The sequence below is a fragment of the Strix aluco genome, chromosome 5, assembly GCF_031877795.1.
Source record: "Strix aluco isolate bStrAlu1 chromosome 5, bStrAlu1.hap1, whole genome shotgun sequence".
In the NCBI taxonomy this organism is placed as follows: Eukaryota; Metazoa; Chordata; class Aves; order Strigiformes; family Strigidae; genus Strix; species Strix aluco.
Genome location: NC_133935.1, coordinates 41,215,165 through 41,234,141, shown reverse-complemented (window position 1 = coordinate 41,234,141; position 18,977 = coordinate 41,215,165). Strand labels below are relative to the sequence as shown.

At 36.3% G+C, this 18,977-nt stretch overlaps 1 protein-coding gene across 3 annotated transcripts in view; it reads right to left on the bottom strand.

The window, feature by feature from the left end:
* Window positions 1-1,582: 1,582 nt before the first annotated feature.
* The window catches only part of RASSF9 (Ras association domain family member 9), a 28,236-nt gene continuing 10,841 nt past the window's right edge, over window positions 1,583-18,977 (bottom strand). For all 3 annotated transcript variants that reach the window (XM_074825422.1, XM_074825424.1, XM_074825423.1), the window contains exon 2: window positions 1,583-5,283. In XM_074825422.1, coding sequence (XP_074681523.1) covers window positions 4,011-5,283 — 1,273 coding nt within the window. In that variant the 3' untranslated portion in view covers window positions 1,583-4,010. The remainder of the gene's footprint in view (window positions 5,284-18,977) is intronic.

Genomic DNA, 18,977 nt, shown 5'->3' with positions numbered 1-18,977 from the left:
TGGAGCACAAGACAGCCATCAGAACAATCCCTGAATGCACAATCTGAAGACAAATATATAATCTATAACTTTGAAGTGATAAAAATTCTTGGGGCTGGCTCAGTTTTGCAGTGAAAAAAAAAAAAAAAAAAAAGCAATAATTCAAGCTCAGTATGAATGAACAGTGCTGCAGCAGCAAAGAAAGCCAACAGGGTGCTGGGTTGCATCAACAAGGGCATCACCGTCAGGGATAAAGAAGTCATCATCCCCTTCTCCTCAGCACTTGTCAGGCCACACTTGGAATACTGTTTTCAGTTTTGGTCCCCATTGTACAAAAAAGATGTGGACAGGCTGGAGAGGGTCCAGAGAAGGGCCACAAAGATGATCAAAGGACTGAAAAGCGAGGAAAGGCTGAGAGAACTGAGTTTGTTCAGCCTTGAGAAGAGAAGGCTTAGGGGAGACCTTATCACCATGTTCCCGTATTTAAAGGGTGGCTACAGAGAAGATGGAGACTTCCTTTTTACAAGGAGTTACATGGAGAAGACAAGGGATAACGGCTACAAGTTACTCCTGGGGAGATTCCAACTGGACACAAGAGGAAAATTTTTCACAATGAGAACCATCAGCCATTGGAATAATCTCCCCAGAGAACTGGTGGATTCCCCAGCATTGGACACTTTTAAGATACAGGGTGCTGGGCCATCTTGTCTAGACCGTGCTTTAGCCAAGAAAGGTTGGACCAGATGGTACTTGAGGTCCTTTCCAACCTGGTATTCTATGATTCTATGAATTCTGTAATTATGTGGTAATTTTGAAGAACATAAATGGATGGTAAATACTGTAAATTTATATATAGCCAAATGATAATTATGTTTTATATTTGAAAGAGTCATCAAGGAACTGAAGCAGGTAATTAAATTGACTCATCTGCTTTCATGAAATTTGTAAAGGTATATAATAAAGTCAGGCAGAAACATGAGATTGGGGTATACACTGTGTTCCCTGGAAATTGTTGAACTTATATTGGTTATAAATATATATGTGAGACTATTTAAGTATGTAGGATCCAAAGAACTTTATATTAGGCAAGTCCATTCATTTCAGTACTGTTAGCCCGGATGACAGTCACTGAAGACCTCTGCCTAAATTCATATCGAGGACTAACCTATCCCACCCCAAAACAGTCATGAAACAGGATGAGTCTGGCACCTACTCGCCACAATATTCCTCTCACTCTGAAGAAATAAGTATCTTTCTATCATAAACTTCTTCTACAGATGAGTGTAATGGACTGAATTTCCTTTCATTTTACTTTGACATTTCACATTTCCACTCCCTGGGTAGAATTTTTCTCTCCTCTTATGCAGGACTTTTTTGATCTTCCTCTTTGTCAGTAAGCATAACATAGTCCATGGAGAATTTTATAAAATAAAACAAAAATGTGAAGATGGAAAGGGAACTGGCCTAAAAGAATGACAGGAAATGAGCCAAAGTTTTTGATTGTGCATTTCCTTATGGGAATTAAAAAAAAAAAAAAAATCACAGACAGTTGAGACAAAGGAAGAATAGTTAAGTAAGGGGCAAAAAGGTTCATAGAGACAGATAAACAGCAGAGTGCACACAGTCTTTAATCATCTTGTACATTCATCTGAATTCTGAAAGAAACAAGTTTGAGATATCAAAGTATAAACTTCAAATATAAGCTTCAAAACACTGGGTTTTTTAATATTGTTTTATTTTTTAAGAAATACTTTCTCCCAACTTATTTTTCCTATTTTCTTCTTAAAACACAGTAATACTCTTAAGACCTACACATTGCAGGGGATGTACAATCAACCACATAGTGTGGATAAAGATCAGTTCTGAGAACCAGTACAAGTTCCTATGACTGGAATAAATCTGATGAGTATGAGTGGAAATTAGTTCCCCCATAGGTCTTGTACTAGCCTGCACAGCTGTGAATATTATTCTGTTTGAATTTTTTATCCCCTAAGTATATTTAAGAAATGACTCATTAGAAATAACTGTTAGCTAAATTCACAAGAACTCATAGAATAGTCTATTCTCAACATTCAGAGCTCTGTGCTTACTACTCTTCAGAGTGATATTGCAGAGTTCAAAAGATGCTGAGTTGCGTTAATAAATTATTACGAGATAATATATTTGATACATACTTGCATTTCCATCAGGAGCTGATGTGTCTAAATATGACATATTATTATTGAAGTATTCAAATAACATTGTATGACAAAAACACAACAGAAAATATATTAAGGCAACTAGCACACTTTCCTGGAACAGAAACTATTTATAATATCCAGGATTAAAAACAACTTTAAAAAAAATCAGAAAAATTCCCTTTATAGGCAATTTTTTTTTTTTCTGCATCAAATAGGTGCTACTCAGCAGTCCTAGCACTTTGGTTATTTTAGAAAACAGATGGTTAACAGACAATTTAAGGAAGAAAAATACAGAAAGGGAAAGCAGTGTATCTTACATTTATACCTTCTAGGTACTGTCCATTCATTCACTTTGTAGGCTTTTAATTCCAGGATCTGCTTGAATTTTGCTAGAGCTAAACTTTGTTTAGAAACACTGTAACTATTTCTCCATTCAATTCATTTAATCAAAAGTGTTAAACAGATTGATCTGCAAAATATAAACATGGCAACCCAGAAACTACTCATGTACTCTCTGTTAGCAGAGTCTTTAGGTCAGAGTTAGAAATCACGTTCAGTAACTGAGGAGAACACCTCAGTTTTACACCTTCAGTTTGGATTCACAGCAACGTGGAGAAGGATCTGAGATCAACTACTACATCCTAAGTGAAATAATGTGACTTAACCACACAGTTGTAAAATCCTCATGTTTTGTGTTCCTTCTTTTGTTGGGGCCCAACATTTAATTAGCTATATAAAGTGGATCACCTTTAGCTGTATCCCAAAGTCCTCACCAAGGAAGTAGGATTCAGAGGTTCATATCCCTGCTCCAAAACAGCATGAGATGGAATTTGACAACCTACCTGCTATGTGAAAACGGTAACTACCTGGCTATTGGGAAACAGTGTCTAGCCAGAGCCAAAAATGTCTGGTTCCTGCCTGTCCCTTCTGTTATGCTCTATTTGGTAGTCATGATCTGAGGAGGCCTAAGACTCTGGATCCAACTGGTGAGATAGGCAGGAGAAAGCCTTGCTGAAAATGCCCCTGGGGTTAGGTGTGAGCTTTGGATTTGAGTGTCTCGCACAAGCAGGACGTAAGCAGTTCTGACATGCCCACTGGCAAGAACTATGTGGATTTAAGCATCACTGGGGCAACTACAGGGTAACAGCAGATAAGTAGGGGGTTTAAGGATCTTAGAAGCAGTTAAACGCTGCTGAAAGAGAATGGAAATTAAAACCCTATATGTGTAAGGTAATTTTTAAAATGGGACTTAGGTGGTTTTGAAAGTATCATCCTGATAACTCAAAACTAAATTTAAATACACAGCATAAATGCAATTGCATTTTTTGTTGTCCTACAATATCATAAAAACTATTTTTTAACAGATTATATGCTCGATTATATATTCCTTTACAACAGCTTCATGGCAGGGAAACTCCAGATGAATAAAGCTAATGTAACAGAGCAGAAAATGAAGCTCTCTGTCTAGTTTGGTCTAATCTCTGTTTCACATTCCTAAAAAGTTAGAGAGATGCAGAAATGGACCCAAAGATTAGGGGATATCAAATCTCCAGACTAGGTCCAAACTGGTCAGAATGCTCATGTTTCACTGAGTATCAACATTACAAGGTTTAAACAGTCTGTCCTGATTTAGCAAAGCCAACAACCTTGCACCTATTAGCAGTTAACCCATGAGATTTCCCATGCATTTAAGCACAAGGATACTATTAAGCACAGACACTGTTTACTTTGCTAAAGCAGTGCCACAGTTTTAACATCTTGAAGGGCTAAACTTTCAAGACAACAGGGTTTACTAATTCTTATAAATATCTGCCAAAATATGACTTTTCATAAATGCATGACTGTTTTCAACTATGTTGACAACAGTACCATGTCCCCTGAAATTATTTCAGAGTCCTGACTGTGCGTAGAGCTGATTCCAGTGTCAGAGTCTGTATCATTTATGTCCAGATTAGTCACTCTATGAACAAAGTCAGGAACAGCAATGCTGCTACTGGAGATGCCACTGCCCGTGGATGGTTCTTCATTTGATGGAAGCCTAGTTTCAATGTTGTCTTTAACATGTAGTAAATTAAATTCTTCTGTAAGAAGTTCATATTCTTTTTCCTTCTTCTGAAGCAGTGAGTCCCTGTATGTAAGTTCTTTCTGAACGCAGCTCAGGTATGAGTTGATTCTCAGACCATCTTTCATACTTTTTTCCAGCTCGTATTTTACAGTTTCCAAATTTGAGTTTTCCAGTTCAGCATTAGCAGCTCCCTCTGTGTGAACATCTTCTCCATTTTTTTCTGTGCATATACCATGTACCTCTCTTTCAATTTCAGCACACAGCTTCTCTATTAAATGTTTGTGATGTTTCAGTCTCTCTTCAACCTGTAAAATTCCCTCACTTTTGCTCAAATAGTCATGCATCTCTTTTTGATCATCTGGCCTACCTTGCTGCTCAGCCTCACTTGGATTAATTGTTAAGTAGGAGTCCTGCACATAATTTTCTCCATCATTGGCCACACGATCTAGATGGAATTTCGCTTCACATTTTTCAATTTCCATATCTAGTTCCCTCATTCTAAGGACTTGTTGATGAATGGTATGATCTTGAGAAATGATCAGATGAATCAGTGTCTCCATATTATCTCTCTCTTGCTGAACACTGTCCTGTTTAAGCTTGGCCAGTTTCCGGAAAGTCTTCCTCACAATTTTCTTTTGCTTGTCTATTGGCAACATCTTCATGTAATTTGCTGGACTGAGCTCCCACTGTTTTTCTACATTTTGTACTACCTTAGCTTCAGCTGTCTTCCACAATGGAAATGAGAGGAAAGCATCTGACTTTACCAACACAAAATGCAAATTAGACTGCTCTTCTCCCCAGGCCTTCCAAAGTCTCAGAATCTTTGTCAGGGGCGGAAGTACTCGCTCCGAACCTCTCCATTTTTCTACAATGCAGTAATCACTGGGTTTTCCAAAAAGGACCTTTTTCTCTCCAAATGTTGCCTGATGTTCCTCAAGCAGTGCTTGAATCACTTCTGTGCAAGTTGTGCGCTTTGTCAGGCCACATACAATCTTCTCTTCCTGGCAAACCCAAACCACAATCTCTCTTTCATTTGAAGCCATGTCCTTGTTGGGAGACCTGGAAAACAAGAAGAGACCAAACATAAATTACATATCAATGGCACAGACTGCATGAATAATAACTATAATTCTGATATGACTACCACATTAAAAAATTCCCTTATTATTGTACAAGACAATATACTTGTTTAAATTACATGAAGAAATATCTTTGGATTAAGTAACAGAAAACCACACCCATGTCAGCTACTGCTTTAATATTATTACTAGTCCAGCTGAATGGGTATCTCACACAAAATGTCCTTTATCAAATATAGTTTTTGTACACGTGTGTATTAACAAGAAGTGATAAAGTCTGGCAATCTGCATTACATTTCCAAACTCTCCTAGGATAACATTACTTTCAGATCTGCCTATCTGTTCTCATCACACAAACACTGCACAAACATTTGTAAGCTCTTAATATGACTGAGGCTTCTGACGGGAAGAATCATACCTCCAAATATACACTGAACATAGATGGACTGAGAAAAGATGATTGAACACCAACTAAGTTAAAAGAACTTGATGATAGGTCTATTGCCTTTTTTGTCACAGCTGCACCCACACAAGCATAAACACCATTGTTTTCCACTGTGACTTTTCCTTAATAAGTCTCAAGGAATTTGTTGCCTTTCCTGAAGTACCAAATAGCTTGAATTCCAGTGAGTTGTGAGAGAATACCAACTGCGAAAGAATACATACATAGGTTCATATATTATAACCTTTGTAATGATACAGAAATGCCAGAAAATGTAAAAAGTTTAATTTATTTTTATTTATTTATGAATTCCAATGAATGTGCTACTAACCTGACATTAGCAGCTGGTACCTCCTTATACATTGAGATACCTACCTTCAGGTGGCTAAGATCCCATTATGACTTATGTAGATATCTAATCAATACAATCAGTGGAGCCTAGAGAGTGATTCACCTGACCAAATGTAGAAATTTACTTTACAGTTAACTCTTCAGTTTGTCCCCATCTGAGTAGCTCTGGACTGCCATGGGCCTACATTGACAGAGTGGCCTTGTGGAACCTGTCCAGGATATTCCTGTCCTCTAGCCTACATATGAATAATCTGCTGGTTGCCCAGACCTGGTGATTTGGCCTGTTGCCTAAAATGATAAAACAATAAATTCCCTGAGGAAAAATGCATTTCTTTGATTTTCTCGTATCCCTTCCAGTTCATTTGAATGAATGAATGAATTTTAACCCAGTCTGACAGAGAAAGCTTGAAAACAAAAATGACAATTCAAACAATATTCAAAGGGTTTCTATCTGGGACTACTTATTTGCAGCACTTTTCTAGTCTTCTGAGATGTAGTAGACATGGAGTTTTACTTGGCTTAATTAGGCTTATACCCTATGATTATTAAAGCAATCCAACTTGTTTCTTTTTCTTAATTATTACACAACACAACAGACACACTGCAATCCAATAAATTGAACTATGATTGACTCAGCTCTAGGTGCCACTCTGACCAGGAGGCAATAATCCTCAAAAGACAAGAGACTACAAATGAATACTAATAAAACCTACAAGACTGAGTTTATTAGTATCATTGCATAGGAGAGCTCTGTCCAACTACAATGCTCCAGGTCTTGGAACATTCCTCTGTAAAATCTGTGTTTTCGTAGATTACTCTGAGTAATGACATCATTTTCCCACTTCAATAGCTCCCTCTTACAGACCAGCATTTTACAGTAATTATTTTTTAAAACTTGTGTTCAGAGGATTAATAATGTTTTCACAGACTACTTCTCAAAATAGGAAAGCATATGTCACAGACATAGAAAATGGCAAAATGGCACAAAGAAACATAAATATTCAAGTTTAAATGGGAGGGGAAGGAATGAAAGACAGTATCAGATTAAATGGCATTACTGTTAAGTATGTCACATGCTATAAAGTCAGCATCTGTAAGTGTTTTTAGGTTTACAGAATACAGGATACTACAGAAAGATTTTTGTCTGTTGACAGATTGGTAGTTAAATGAAACTTACATAAATAGACTATTGCAACATAAGTGTGCTGTGACCGTAAAATAACTCAGTATTTGTTTAACACTACAGACATAAAAAGAAAAAAGATAAACTACAGTTACATTATAGGTTAAGTGTAAAATTATGCAAAATGAATTATCAAAAATACAGTGTATCAAACCATGTTCATTACTGATACATAAATAATTGACCTAGAAATAAAAGCTTATTGTCAGTCATTGAATTTCAATTTATAAAAGTACTGACAGAAAAAAAAAAAAGGCATAAAAATAGAAGAGATACCAGATTGGGACTTTGAGGCAGTAAATTCAGTGTCTTTCCTGTTGTTTTTTTTAATCATACATTTTGGGGAATGAATGTTATCTCAGTCTTTTAGCATTCTTCTGAGAGTCTTAGGCAATTTGACTGCACATTGAAACTCCTCCTATTTTTTTCTCCTTTTTTGTTTTGGGTTGATTGCCATATTTTCTCCTAGTCAATATTTTCAGTGCGTAACAGATTATGTGAGTTAAGCAGAAGCTTACTGTCTCTTTTCCTCCTGGCTCCTTTAAATTTTTTCTAGGAAGACAGTTTCTCTCTGTGATATTAGTAAATCTTCAGATAAATTTGAAACCCTCTAGATACCCCACAGTATTAGTGTACTGACAAATACTTCTGCTCTACCCATTCTTTACATAGACTTCCCACAGACTTCAGCAGGAGTTAAGCAAACTTCTGATAGAAATACATTGTTTATTGTAAAGCAATCTCTGCAGGATCTCTGCAAACAATATGGAGATAAAATAACATTTTAAAATTACTGTTCTCAATCATTTTTAGCTGTTTATCATCCCCTGTTATTTTTTCAGTTACAATGCACCTGTCTACACAGATTTTACATTGAGCTTTTTTGGGAAGGATTCTTCTTTGCTTTGTCTATAGAGTATTTAACATACTGAAGTCCATAACTAGTAGTAGCACTGCATGAACAGATAATGTATGCACATGCAGGTACACAAAGAACTCAAGTAGCTTATACATGAAAATATATACTTTTATATATATGTATGTACAGCATATGTAACATATACCTTGTAATTATATTGTCACCTTTTACAGAAAAGGACAGAAAAAAAAAAATTCTGAACATTGCTGTAATTCTTGGATCAAAACAGAACTGTAAAGTGCAAATTCTTTCATTACCTTTTCCATGGGCTTGTCACAACATATATTATCTTCATTTTCATTCAGTGGCCTCACTACATTTTTGATCTTTCTTTTTAATGAAAAAGAATTAGCAAGTCATTTATAATCTTACAGTACAATGGAATCCTAGTATCTTCTAAAAAATGAAAGGTGTTCTCTATTATCTTCCACTAAAAAATGGTAAACTGATGTGGCCTACCATGGATCTTTTAAGTAAAATTTATTGTATAATTCTTTAATCATAGTTAATTCAGGTAGTGCCAAACAAAAATGAAGCTCCAGCATGTCAGTCATAGTATGACAATTATTAAAGACTTGCTTTCAGGATGCAAGAAGATGCTAATACTAGGAAATATCTAGAAAGCTGTGCTTTCCTCATAGAAAGTGGAGAGCAGATTCTGCATATACAAAGATGGAATTCATCTCACTTAGGCATCTGAAAATTAAGATTTCATTATAAATTCACCATCAAAGCTCCTCTTTCTCATGAGAAGAGAGTGCACCTCCAAGGAGAAAGCCACCACAGCCTAAAACATCTATGATCATTGGACTGAATCCTCAAATAAAGCTATTTCTCTTTCATTAACTACAAGAGACCTGTGTGGCCACCTTCAACTAAATAGCTCATTTTCAGGTAGCTAAATACAGGTGAGAGTAATCCAATCAGACTCTGGTTTATTATCTGAGGGAAATATAACAAGAATGTTTCAGACAGCAGTAGATTTAATAAAGATAACTAAACATGGGACCTACACATTGTGACTTCATCGTTTAGATGCTATTCGATTCACTGTTCAATTTATTACTATCATTTATAAGGAAATCCATTAAGTCATTTCAATACTAAGGAAGATATAATGCAGTTTGTAACTTCTTGTGAATAAATGTTGGTGGTTGACACAATTCTTTTTTTCTTCTGAGATGTAATACTAAAAATGATAATATTCAGCAACAAGATCTGCTTTTAGATGGTCATTTTAATAAAGAGGCAAGCTTCTCATATTTACTGGTTCCTTGGCCTTCATATCCTGCAGTTTTTTAAAGGAAGCAAAAGAACTATAACTTTTTAATAACCTATCAATTAATGAGACTGTAATAGCTAAAGTGTTTATCCAATTTAAATGTTTGGCTTTCTTGAAGAAAAGTTTCAGTAGCAACTTCTTCAAAACTAGCTAGGCAACTTCTTAAATGTTTTCAAAAGTTTATTGCTGTTGCCGTAAACAGGCTTTAAAGCTTCAATTCTGGCTTGAATTCTGTTTCTTTGAATTGATTACTGAAATGTTCTACTTATTCATCTACGATTTTAAAACCTTGATGATAACAACATGCAAGTCTTTCTTTTTTTGCAAAGTCACTTTGCTGCTCAGGAACAGATGGGAATTTAAGCTTAAGAATAGTCAAAAGTACATTTCTAAACTTGTTTGTTTTGATTGCTAGTTTCATGCCTTCTACTCTTTGCTTCTCTTCATGAGGACCCAGAAAACGATTCTAATCATGTTATAGACCTCACACAAAGTCTTGATTGTGTCAGCACAAGTTGATCGTTTAATGTCAGATACACGCTTCATTAATTTATTATTCAGGCCTAGGGGAAGAAAGGTAATACATTCCAACAAGGTATAGACAAAACAAAAACATGTACTTACGTTGCACAAAGTCAAAATATGAGATGGCTTAACTGCTGGAAGCGGCACTTTTGATATTCACTAACTTTAAGGGATGTCCAGCACAAAAACATACATATCAAACACATAAGTCTTTGCTTTCCTGAAAATTTTAACATTCTTCCTAAATATGCAATATATAGTTTTACAACCAATCATGTCAATCAAATAAAGAGATCCCCTTACTTTTTAGAATTTCACCTTCAAGTCTACAAGATGCTCATTTTTCCTTACTAATTTCAGCACACATTCTATTGGGACTAGATCGCTTATATATCATCGTTAGCAGCTTAATACAGTGTTTCTGAAACATTGACACTAAAAGAATATTTTGTCTCTGTTGAGAAAAAAGCATAGATAAAACTCTTCTGTCCCTTCACTGTAGTAAATTCTTTGTAGACTTTCACAGAAAAATAAAATGGGATTTCTTTCTCAACATTACCATATTTCTTGATGCACCCTCCCCAAGGAAACATAAAGCTGAGTAACTAAGAAATACCTAGGTAATTGCTAGAAATTTCACAGCCAGGACATTTTTGTGAACCCCTTGCTAGTTTAAAGCTTTACTAATTCTAATTCAAATTAGAATTAACTGAACCAATTTTAAGTCAACATGAACAACCAACTGAAAGTTTTTGTGTTAGGAAAGGAATTCAAAACTTGAGATTATGTTTATGATCAAAAATGATATTAGTTTTCCCCTCCCTGTCATTGAAATAATTTATATAGACTAAAAAATCTGCAGGTGAAAATAAATGTCACACAAAACAATACATTAATCCTTTGCTTGAGAATGTATACAACTGTTAATAATTTCTAAATTTCCATCAAAGAGTTCATGCTGGAAAACCATTTGTGTGAAATAGCTTAGTCATTTTTTTCACCAATTTATTGGGGAAATCACATTTTATAATCTTAATTTTGAGAGATGGAAGAGCTTTTATTTATTATGTATGAATTAAATTACTGTTAATCAGATGTCATAAAGTTGTATCTGTTACTACAAATGTTTGTGGGTTGGACTATTCTCGTACTTAGTGTAATAATGTCACCTTTCTTTTCATCATTGCATCTGCAAGTGGCACATAATCTGTAATTAATTACTTTTTATGTCTGAAGGATTGTTTCTAGTATTATTCTAGCAGATAGTATAACTAATTTAGTCCATTTTAGTATAGAAAATGAATCAAATTTTGTGCTTTTGAGATCTTTTCTTCACTTCACCTATTTTTTTCTTTTTGATGCTGTGCTTGCATAAATATATTTCAGCATACAGAACACCCAGAAAGCCACATGACACAACCGTCACTTGCAGTGCAAAAAAAAGCAACGAACAATAATTTATGAACAGCAACCTATTGACAGCATAAACCATCTCAATAGTGCATTTGAACATGCAGTCTAATCTGCAGCAAATGAGATAATAATTGTGGTTTATGACTGACTGGCTGCCATGATGGGGTTCTCAGCGGACCAGAGCTCTCAGGTAGGTATGCTGTTGTCATGACCTCTTCAGAGTAAGACCAAAGTGCTTCTAAACTTCTCAGAAACAAACCCCTACATTATATCAAGATATCACCCAGAACAATTCACTTCTTCAATGGAGAAACCAAAAGTGGCTAAGTGACAGAACAGGAGAAAAAAAGGCTCTAAGAGACAACCCTCTGGCTGCCTACTGCATCCTGGCAGTGAAGTCCTTGCCTAGAGCTTCAGTGTCTGCCGTCTCAGTGCTTTCCTGGAGTGCACTAAGAAACGTGAAACTTTCAGACAGACCCAGGTAGAGCTGTGCTCCCTGTGCCTCTCAGCAGGCTCTCCCTTCTTTCTCAAGCTATACACTACCAGCTCCTCACCAAGACGTTCTGTGCCTTGTCTCCAACCTGCCACACTGCACAGTGGGGAACAATCTCCCAGGCAAGCATGACCCATTGCTGAGCCACTTGCTTTCTTTTGAAAATGGTGTTACACAATGGCATAAAACATCCTGGGAAAAAAACAGACACCTGCCACAAAAACATTTAATAATCTGGTATTTTCAAGGGGATGGTCTTTGAGCATGCTGCTGGGGCACGTAAATCTGCCCACTTGGATTTTGGCAAGTGTGCATTTGTGCTATGGTCTTCTCTTTGTTCTGCACCCATAAATGTTTCTTCCATGTGCCCAGAGAACACATGCCTTGGTTAAGCACTCGCTAATAACCTTGTTATCTCTGTGTCTCAGACCCTAGCCATAACTACCTATCAAAGAAATCTGATGGCTTTTAGTTATATTTACTTGCTGGAAATAAGCAGAGGCCAATATTACAGGGATACCTACTTGATACAAATAACCTGCATTTGTAGCATAGGACACACGCTACATGTCATCTGAGAGCTTCTGATACCGGTGACATTTACATGTCAGGTTATATAAGGGCTAATTAGTTTATCAGTCATCACATTCCATTTAGAAATTATAATATTGCTTTTATTATTTATCTTTCAAAATTTTAGTATGGTACCATATATATAAAAATAAAAGCATATATGAGACAGTGGATGTTCATTCTGAAATAAAAGATCAAAACATATTTTGTCTCTGTGGGATTTTTATCTGTGAAATTTGCAAAAAAGTAAAGCTATTGGTGCTATGTGTTGCAGCCCTTGCTTGGAAGAAATTCTAACTTAATTTGATCCAAACAGATTTTTAACAGTGAGTTTAAACATTAAAGCTATAAAGAATACACAGCCCATATGAAAACTAAGGTCAGAAGTATTTCAACCTTTCAGGCACAAATGGATTATATTAAAAGTTCATACTAAATTTATTCAGACTATCCACATTTAATCCACCTTTTTTCTCAACTTTCTGTCACCTTCTGTAAAGTCATTCAAAAAGCAATAAAGGCCAAATCTTACACTCAGTATGCCTCCTGCTAAGTAGATTACATGCTTCCGAGTTTCCTAACGGCAGCAATGAGGAAGCATCTACCCTCTCACCACCCAATGAAGCTGGAATTAGTCCAAAGCCTTAGGGATTCAAGACAGCCTATTAACTAACTGCATTCCCATTCCCCTTCACCTACCCCTAAAAAAACAATATTAATGGAGGCACAGTTAATGTCCAAATCATGTAGGAGACAGAAATTCCACACATGGCATGTCAGAAACTTGTCCTTCTTCTCTTCTGCATCACATGAAAGTCAGGGCAATGCCTAGCTAAAAAGTATCATGACAAGGCAGGACTGGTACTTTAATAAGAATAAAACCCCTCAATATGGATAACCAGAGTAGCCCAAATACTGCAGGAAGACTTGGAAAGAACACCATAGAACTTGTGAAAACAAAACAATTATTTCAAAAAAATAACTTCAATTTGTTTCTACCATCTGTTTCTGCATCCACTTAATGCTGCTCTATGATAAAGCTTCCTCCTTTACAGAAGTGTACATAGGCATTTATTAAAAATAAAAGAAAATTAGGCATCTAGATATTTATGTGACGTTTTTCACACATACACATATACACAGGCATTCGGATGTTCTAACTGAAATATTTCAGATATTTGAAACAAGAAAATGATTTCTACAAAGGCTATTTTAACTAGCTATGTACAACACATTTCTAGTATGTTTATGTTCATTTTGTAATTCCTTTTTAAATGCATAAATTTTTAACTCAGCAAGATTACCATACTGTCAGAAAGTCTTTATGAAACATTTTAATTAGCAACAGCTGTTGAAAAGTATGTCCTATATCAATTATCATTTGTGCACTTAAAATGATAACTAGTTCCTTAATCCCTTCTGTAGAGGAATGCCATCACCTCAGTTAGCTACTGTACAAAATTGCATACATTATAATTCAGCAGTGATCTATGGTTGAAATTTCTGTTCATCCAATCAGTTTATACTATATTAGTGCTCTATGACAAATTTCAGTTAAATATTTTTGAATCGGAATGGGATAGCACTATTCTGTCATAGAATAAATAACACGAAAGGTAAGACATTTTTGAAAGAATAATTCTCTAAGATAATTATTTTACTGCAAATATGTCATTCACACCAGAGTTCTTGCTGACTTGAAATGTCAGACTTCAGTAAAAATCCCATGAGAAATTGTACACTTCATTCTAATAACTGTACTGCTTGGACACAGGTGTCTCAACAGGGAGCAATATTTAAGGAAAAATAAAAAGGGAAAAAAACCCTGACTACTTAAAACAGATCTAAAAGAAATAAAAGCAGACAACAAGAAGAACCAACAAGAACTGACAGTAATGATTCTGTCATCTGGTAAGTAGATGGAGAGCAGATTTTGTACTATGTGGAAAATAAGCCAAGAAATTGCACTAACTCAGAATGTTGCACTAACAGAAAGAAAGAAATAAAAGACATTGTAAGAGGAATTCAACACCTTGCTCACTAGACAAGAGTGATAGTTATGGCGGATTATCCTGAACACCCTCCTCCCCCACCCTCCCACATAATTCTGTGTCATTGCTGTATCAGTGGCTGATACTGTTTTGCAAAATCTCGTTTGCAAAGTCCAAGCGCAGATTTTCAGCAAAGGTGACCAAAAGGCTACTAAATCCTCCCCTTCACTTATTAGCTCTGCCCTATATTATGTTTACACTCCCAATCACTTAACCTACAGGCAGGCGCAAAGGCTGCAGTCTCCATTCAGATGAAGACTGCATCTGCCCCTGTCCTTTTCTCCTGTCCTACCTCTCAAATTATTCCTCTCCCCCTAAGGGTACACATTCTCTATAAATTACATCTATGCTTTAAATCTGCCTTCCTGACAAATCATCATTTCTTCATTGTATATTCAAAGTCATATGGTTGGTAAGTGGGTATTAGTCAAAAAAATGTTTGGAATTGCAGTGAGTACCATCAGCAAGTGTGCTGTGTACATAAAATGCCATGATAACACATTCATCGTATCAAGTCTGTACTTGTCGTGGCCTGACACAGTGGAGACGTTGAGAACAGGGGAGAGCTAGCTGTCCACCAAAATATTTTCCAAGATGAGCAACAATAACAACTACAATTTGTTTTACTGGGAAAACATGCTTTGATGTGTATATTGCAGCTGCTACTGAGGAAGCAGCTGTGATACAGGAATGAAAGATCCAGGAAAAACTCCAGAGCCAAAACAAACACTGACATATTCAGTGGTAGTAATTCTTTAGACCATGATGGGGACCGGAAGATGGGCATTTTCAAATTCCTCAGTGTTAGCAAGCAACATGCAAAGTTTAGGAATATCAATATAGTAAAAGCTACATCTTGATTTTGGCCAGTGAGTAGTTCTCACTAGTTGACAAATAAAGATGCCACTGGTACTTTTCATCTACCACAAGAATTTTGCTACATTGCAAAAACACAATTCTCTACATAGTTCCTGTGTCTATGCATATTTAAGCACTAGTTTCACTATACAAACTTCATGGAGCTCCTCTTAATAATTTACAGAATGTGTCTAAAATTCCATCACCTTCAATAATACAGAGGAAAAAATTATTTATTGCTAATTTAGAACATAGGCTTCTAAACAATAAAGCTAGAACTGCTATTACAGCTAACAGAAATTTGGGGTATCTAAATTCTTCCATTAGAATTTTTATAACTGCTTTTTAGAAGCATGCTGATTGTTTATGAGCTTTTGAGATCAAAGAAGTGAGGGGAATTCCAAGGGTTGAAAGCACAATTTTTGTTGTTGTTGTTCCATGAAATTCAGTTTAGCTTTTGTTGAAAGGCAAACGTATACTATTTCCCTCCCCTGGGTTTGTTGACATCTTGCCAGTGAAGAAATAAACACAAAGCATTCTGAGGTTGGGTCTGGATTGTCAAAACATGAACAAAGCACACTATATGTAGACCAGTGATAATAAGCTAAGTTGAATAAAGGAACAAGATACAGACAAGGAAATAAGATTTCATGCCACGTTTCCAATACTCCCTGGGCTAAAGGAGGCTGGGCTTATAAACCATGCACTGTGTATAATGCATGGCTCAAAATATTCAGTGTATCTCTTCTCTACTCCTGGTGGCACCATGTGAGAAACCTCACTGACAGTGAAAAGAAAGTCCGGATGGACTTGGGTTTCTTTTCACCAACCCTCAGGCTGAACTCCAGCTGAGCAAGGCATCTCTTCTTTTCCTTACAGTCTTTTCCTGATGGCTACCAACTGTATCTACTTCTGTAGCAGCCTGTGGTAAATTTCAGAGTTTGGACACTGTACTTCGTGATTCTGGAAAGGAACATTGTAGGAAACAGTATTTTTATCTTCTGGGTTTTAAACACTCTGACACTCCCTAGACCCATCCCCAAAATATACAAAATTATTTACAAGATAACCACCTTACGAAAGTGATCATCCTAAATACTGTTTTTACTGCTAAATCTAGTCTTACAGCTTAGCAATTGTATGACTTAAAATATCATTAAGTAATTAAAGCAATCTGATGTCTACCTGACATTTCCATCTCCTTGCTTGTGCCAGCCTTGCTTTAACCAAAGGGTTTCCAGCTTGATAAATTGGCAGCAAGCTAACCCAGAAAACAAAAAGAAAAAAAAAAGAAAGGAAAACAAAAGAGGAAAATTTTTTTTGGTTTTTTGAATAGTGTTCCCTGAGTTGGGTTCAGATGAGAAGGTGTACCAGTGCAAAGGAAATGGCAGAGTGGCCAGGAGCCTGGAAAGGGGGCACAGAACTGCCGTTTGTGCAACAGCAAGCCTTTACGTCTGTTCAGCCATCTCATCAAACATCACCCTTTCTTAACTTTTTGACATTTAATAATTTTTCAAAATAGCTTCTTTTCTATATCATAATACCTCGTTTGAGTTTCTCTTTACAGTTTGCCAGAAGTGAGAAAGGCAGGATGTGCTTTAATTTTCTTCTGTATTTATTGTAATAAATTTTGCAGAGTGAACTGCCCCATTTAGAAATTATACTGTATGATCTTCCCCATTTCTTTTGCTTTCATTAAATTATACTGAAGATGTCACCTCAAAAGGGGTTGTATCAAAACCTCATTTACAATCAATTCTTTTCTTTTTTTCTGTTTTTCTCCCTCAAACTTTCTGAAGCATGATTCAGTGACAAATACGTTCCATTACTTGCAGTATCTGAAGAGCTGAAAGGAAAAAAAGATGAGATGATGAAGTGGACTCTTATATAAATCTTCACCCTAAAGAGCTAAATTGAGTACTAGATACATGATTATGCTAACAAGAAGAGTGGACGTAAATTTTTGAAAAAGAAACCTGAGGCATTTTAGTGTCCATTGACAAGCCAAGAGATTTGTGCAGTTTATGCTTTCAAGCAATTTTCTAAAATTGCGTATCAATGAATGCTTCAATAGGTAGTTAGTCAGACACAGGCTGATAGGGTCTCTGAAATATCACCACATCCTCTCTGAAGAAGCTACTGAACAAATGAAATAAATTAACTTTACCAACTGTGCTGTGCCCTAGCAGTGGATATGCTAAAGAGAGCACAAGAGCTTGCAAAACTAGTTCTAACCAGCTGAGCAATAGAGATAGGGAAGGCAAGAAGGGAGGAATTGCTATCTGAAAGCAAGGTTAATGCTGGATCATAAAGATCAAGAGTAATGGGAAATTCACTAGATTAATGTAAAGAAGAAGGCATAGGCAAGAGGGAGCTACAGAGGATGGTGCCCAGTTGCACACACACACACACAATTTTTAGCTATGAGAAGATGAAGGAAGATGACTGCAGAGGAAAGACATTCCATGATTCAGATGAAAAGCCATGCGAATCCTAAAATATTTGAATGATCTTGACTTAAGACCCAAAACTGTTCTAGAACAGAGATAATGAGTTTCCAGCTGTGGCCACCTGAATAGGCTCATAGCCATGTCAGTTGTCCATCACAACCATTCCCCTGGAGCTGAGCTGCTTGTCTGACCTCCGAACAACATGAGTCATAAATTAGACCATAAAGATAAAGGTCTTGTTAAACCATCTAAGATAACACACCTGAATGTGACTGAACAGTTTAGGAAGAAATCATTCAAAAATTTGACGCAGCTGAAAAGATGGAAACCCCTGGCAAAAGATTTGTGGTGAACAGTGAGAGCAAGTATGGGCCAAAAACCTGCAGTGGGCACAGCTGAAGCCAAACAAGGTCAGGTGTCTGTGGCCAAAGATCAAGGCAGGCCCAAGAAATAATGGGGCTAGTATTACGAGACACATCTATGGCAGGATAGTGATTATCCTAAGAGGGCTGTGACACCAGAAAGACACTGCAAACTACTTGTTGTCTTTAGTTCACAGAAAGTCAGACTGAGTCAACACTCAAATTAATTTGATGTTTCTTTATTTCACATATCCAAATGTCTTTGCAGGTGGGGACCCTTTCAACATATGAGCAATTCAGATGACTTCATAGCTCAGGGAGGACAAAAATGCAGTTTACTTGTAACAAGGCACTTCATAAGCTGAATGGATACCACAGTGGCTGCACACACCTGAATGAAGGCATTCTTCCTTCTGCCATGTGAATTGCTCTGTGATATTTGGAGAAATAAACATATTTAGCATTCTTCCATGACATGTTCACATTCTGTTTGACACTTCTGACTTTCAAATAACCCTTGTATGTACCCAGTTTTGTACTATGTAGATGCATAGGTACACAATCTGTGGAAGTGGCTATTTCTGCACATACTGTTTATATATACAATGATTGGGGGTTGTAATACATTGTATTGTACATTAGATGTAGATGATACAGGTTAGATCTACAAAAGGATATGTGACTATATCTTATGTGCTATACATATGCATTACATGATCACACACAACACAAACTGTCATATATGCATTTATATACCAAATATATGCCTACC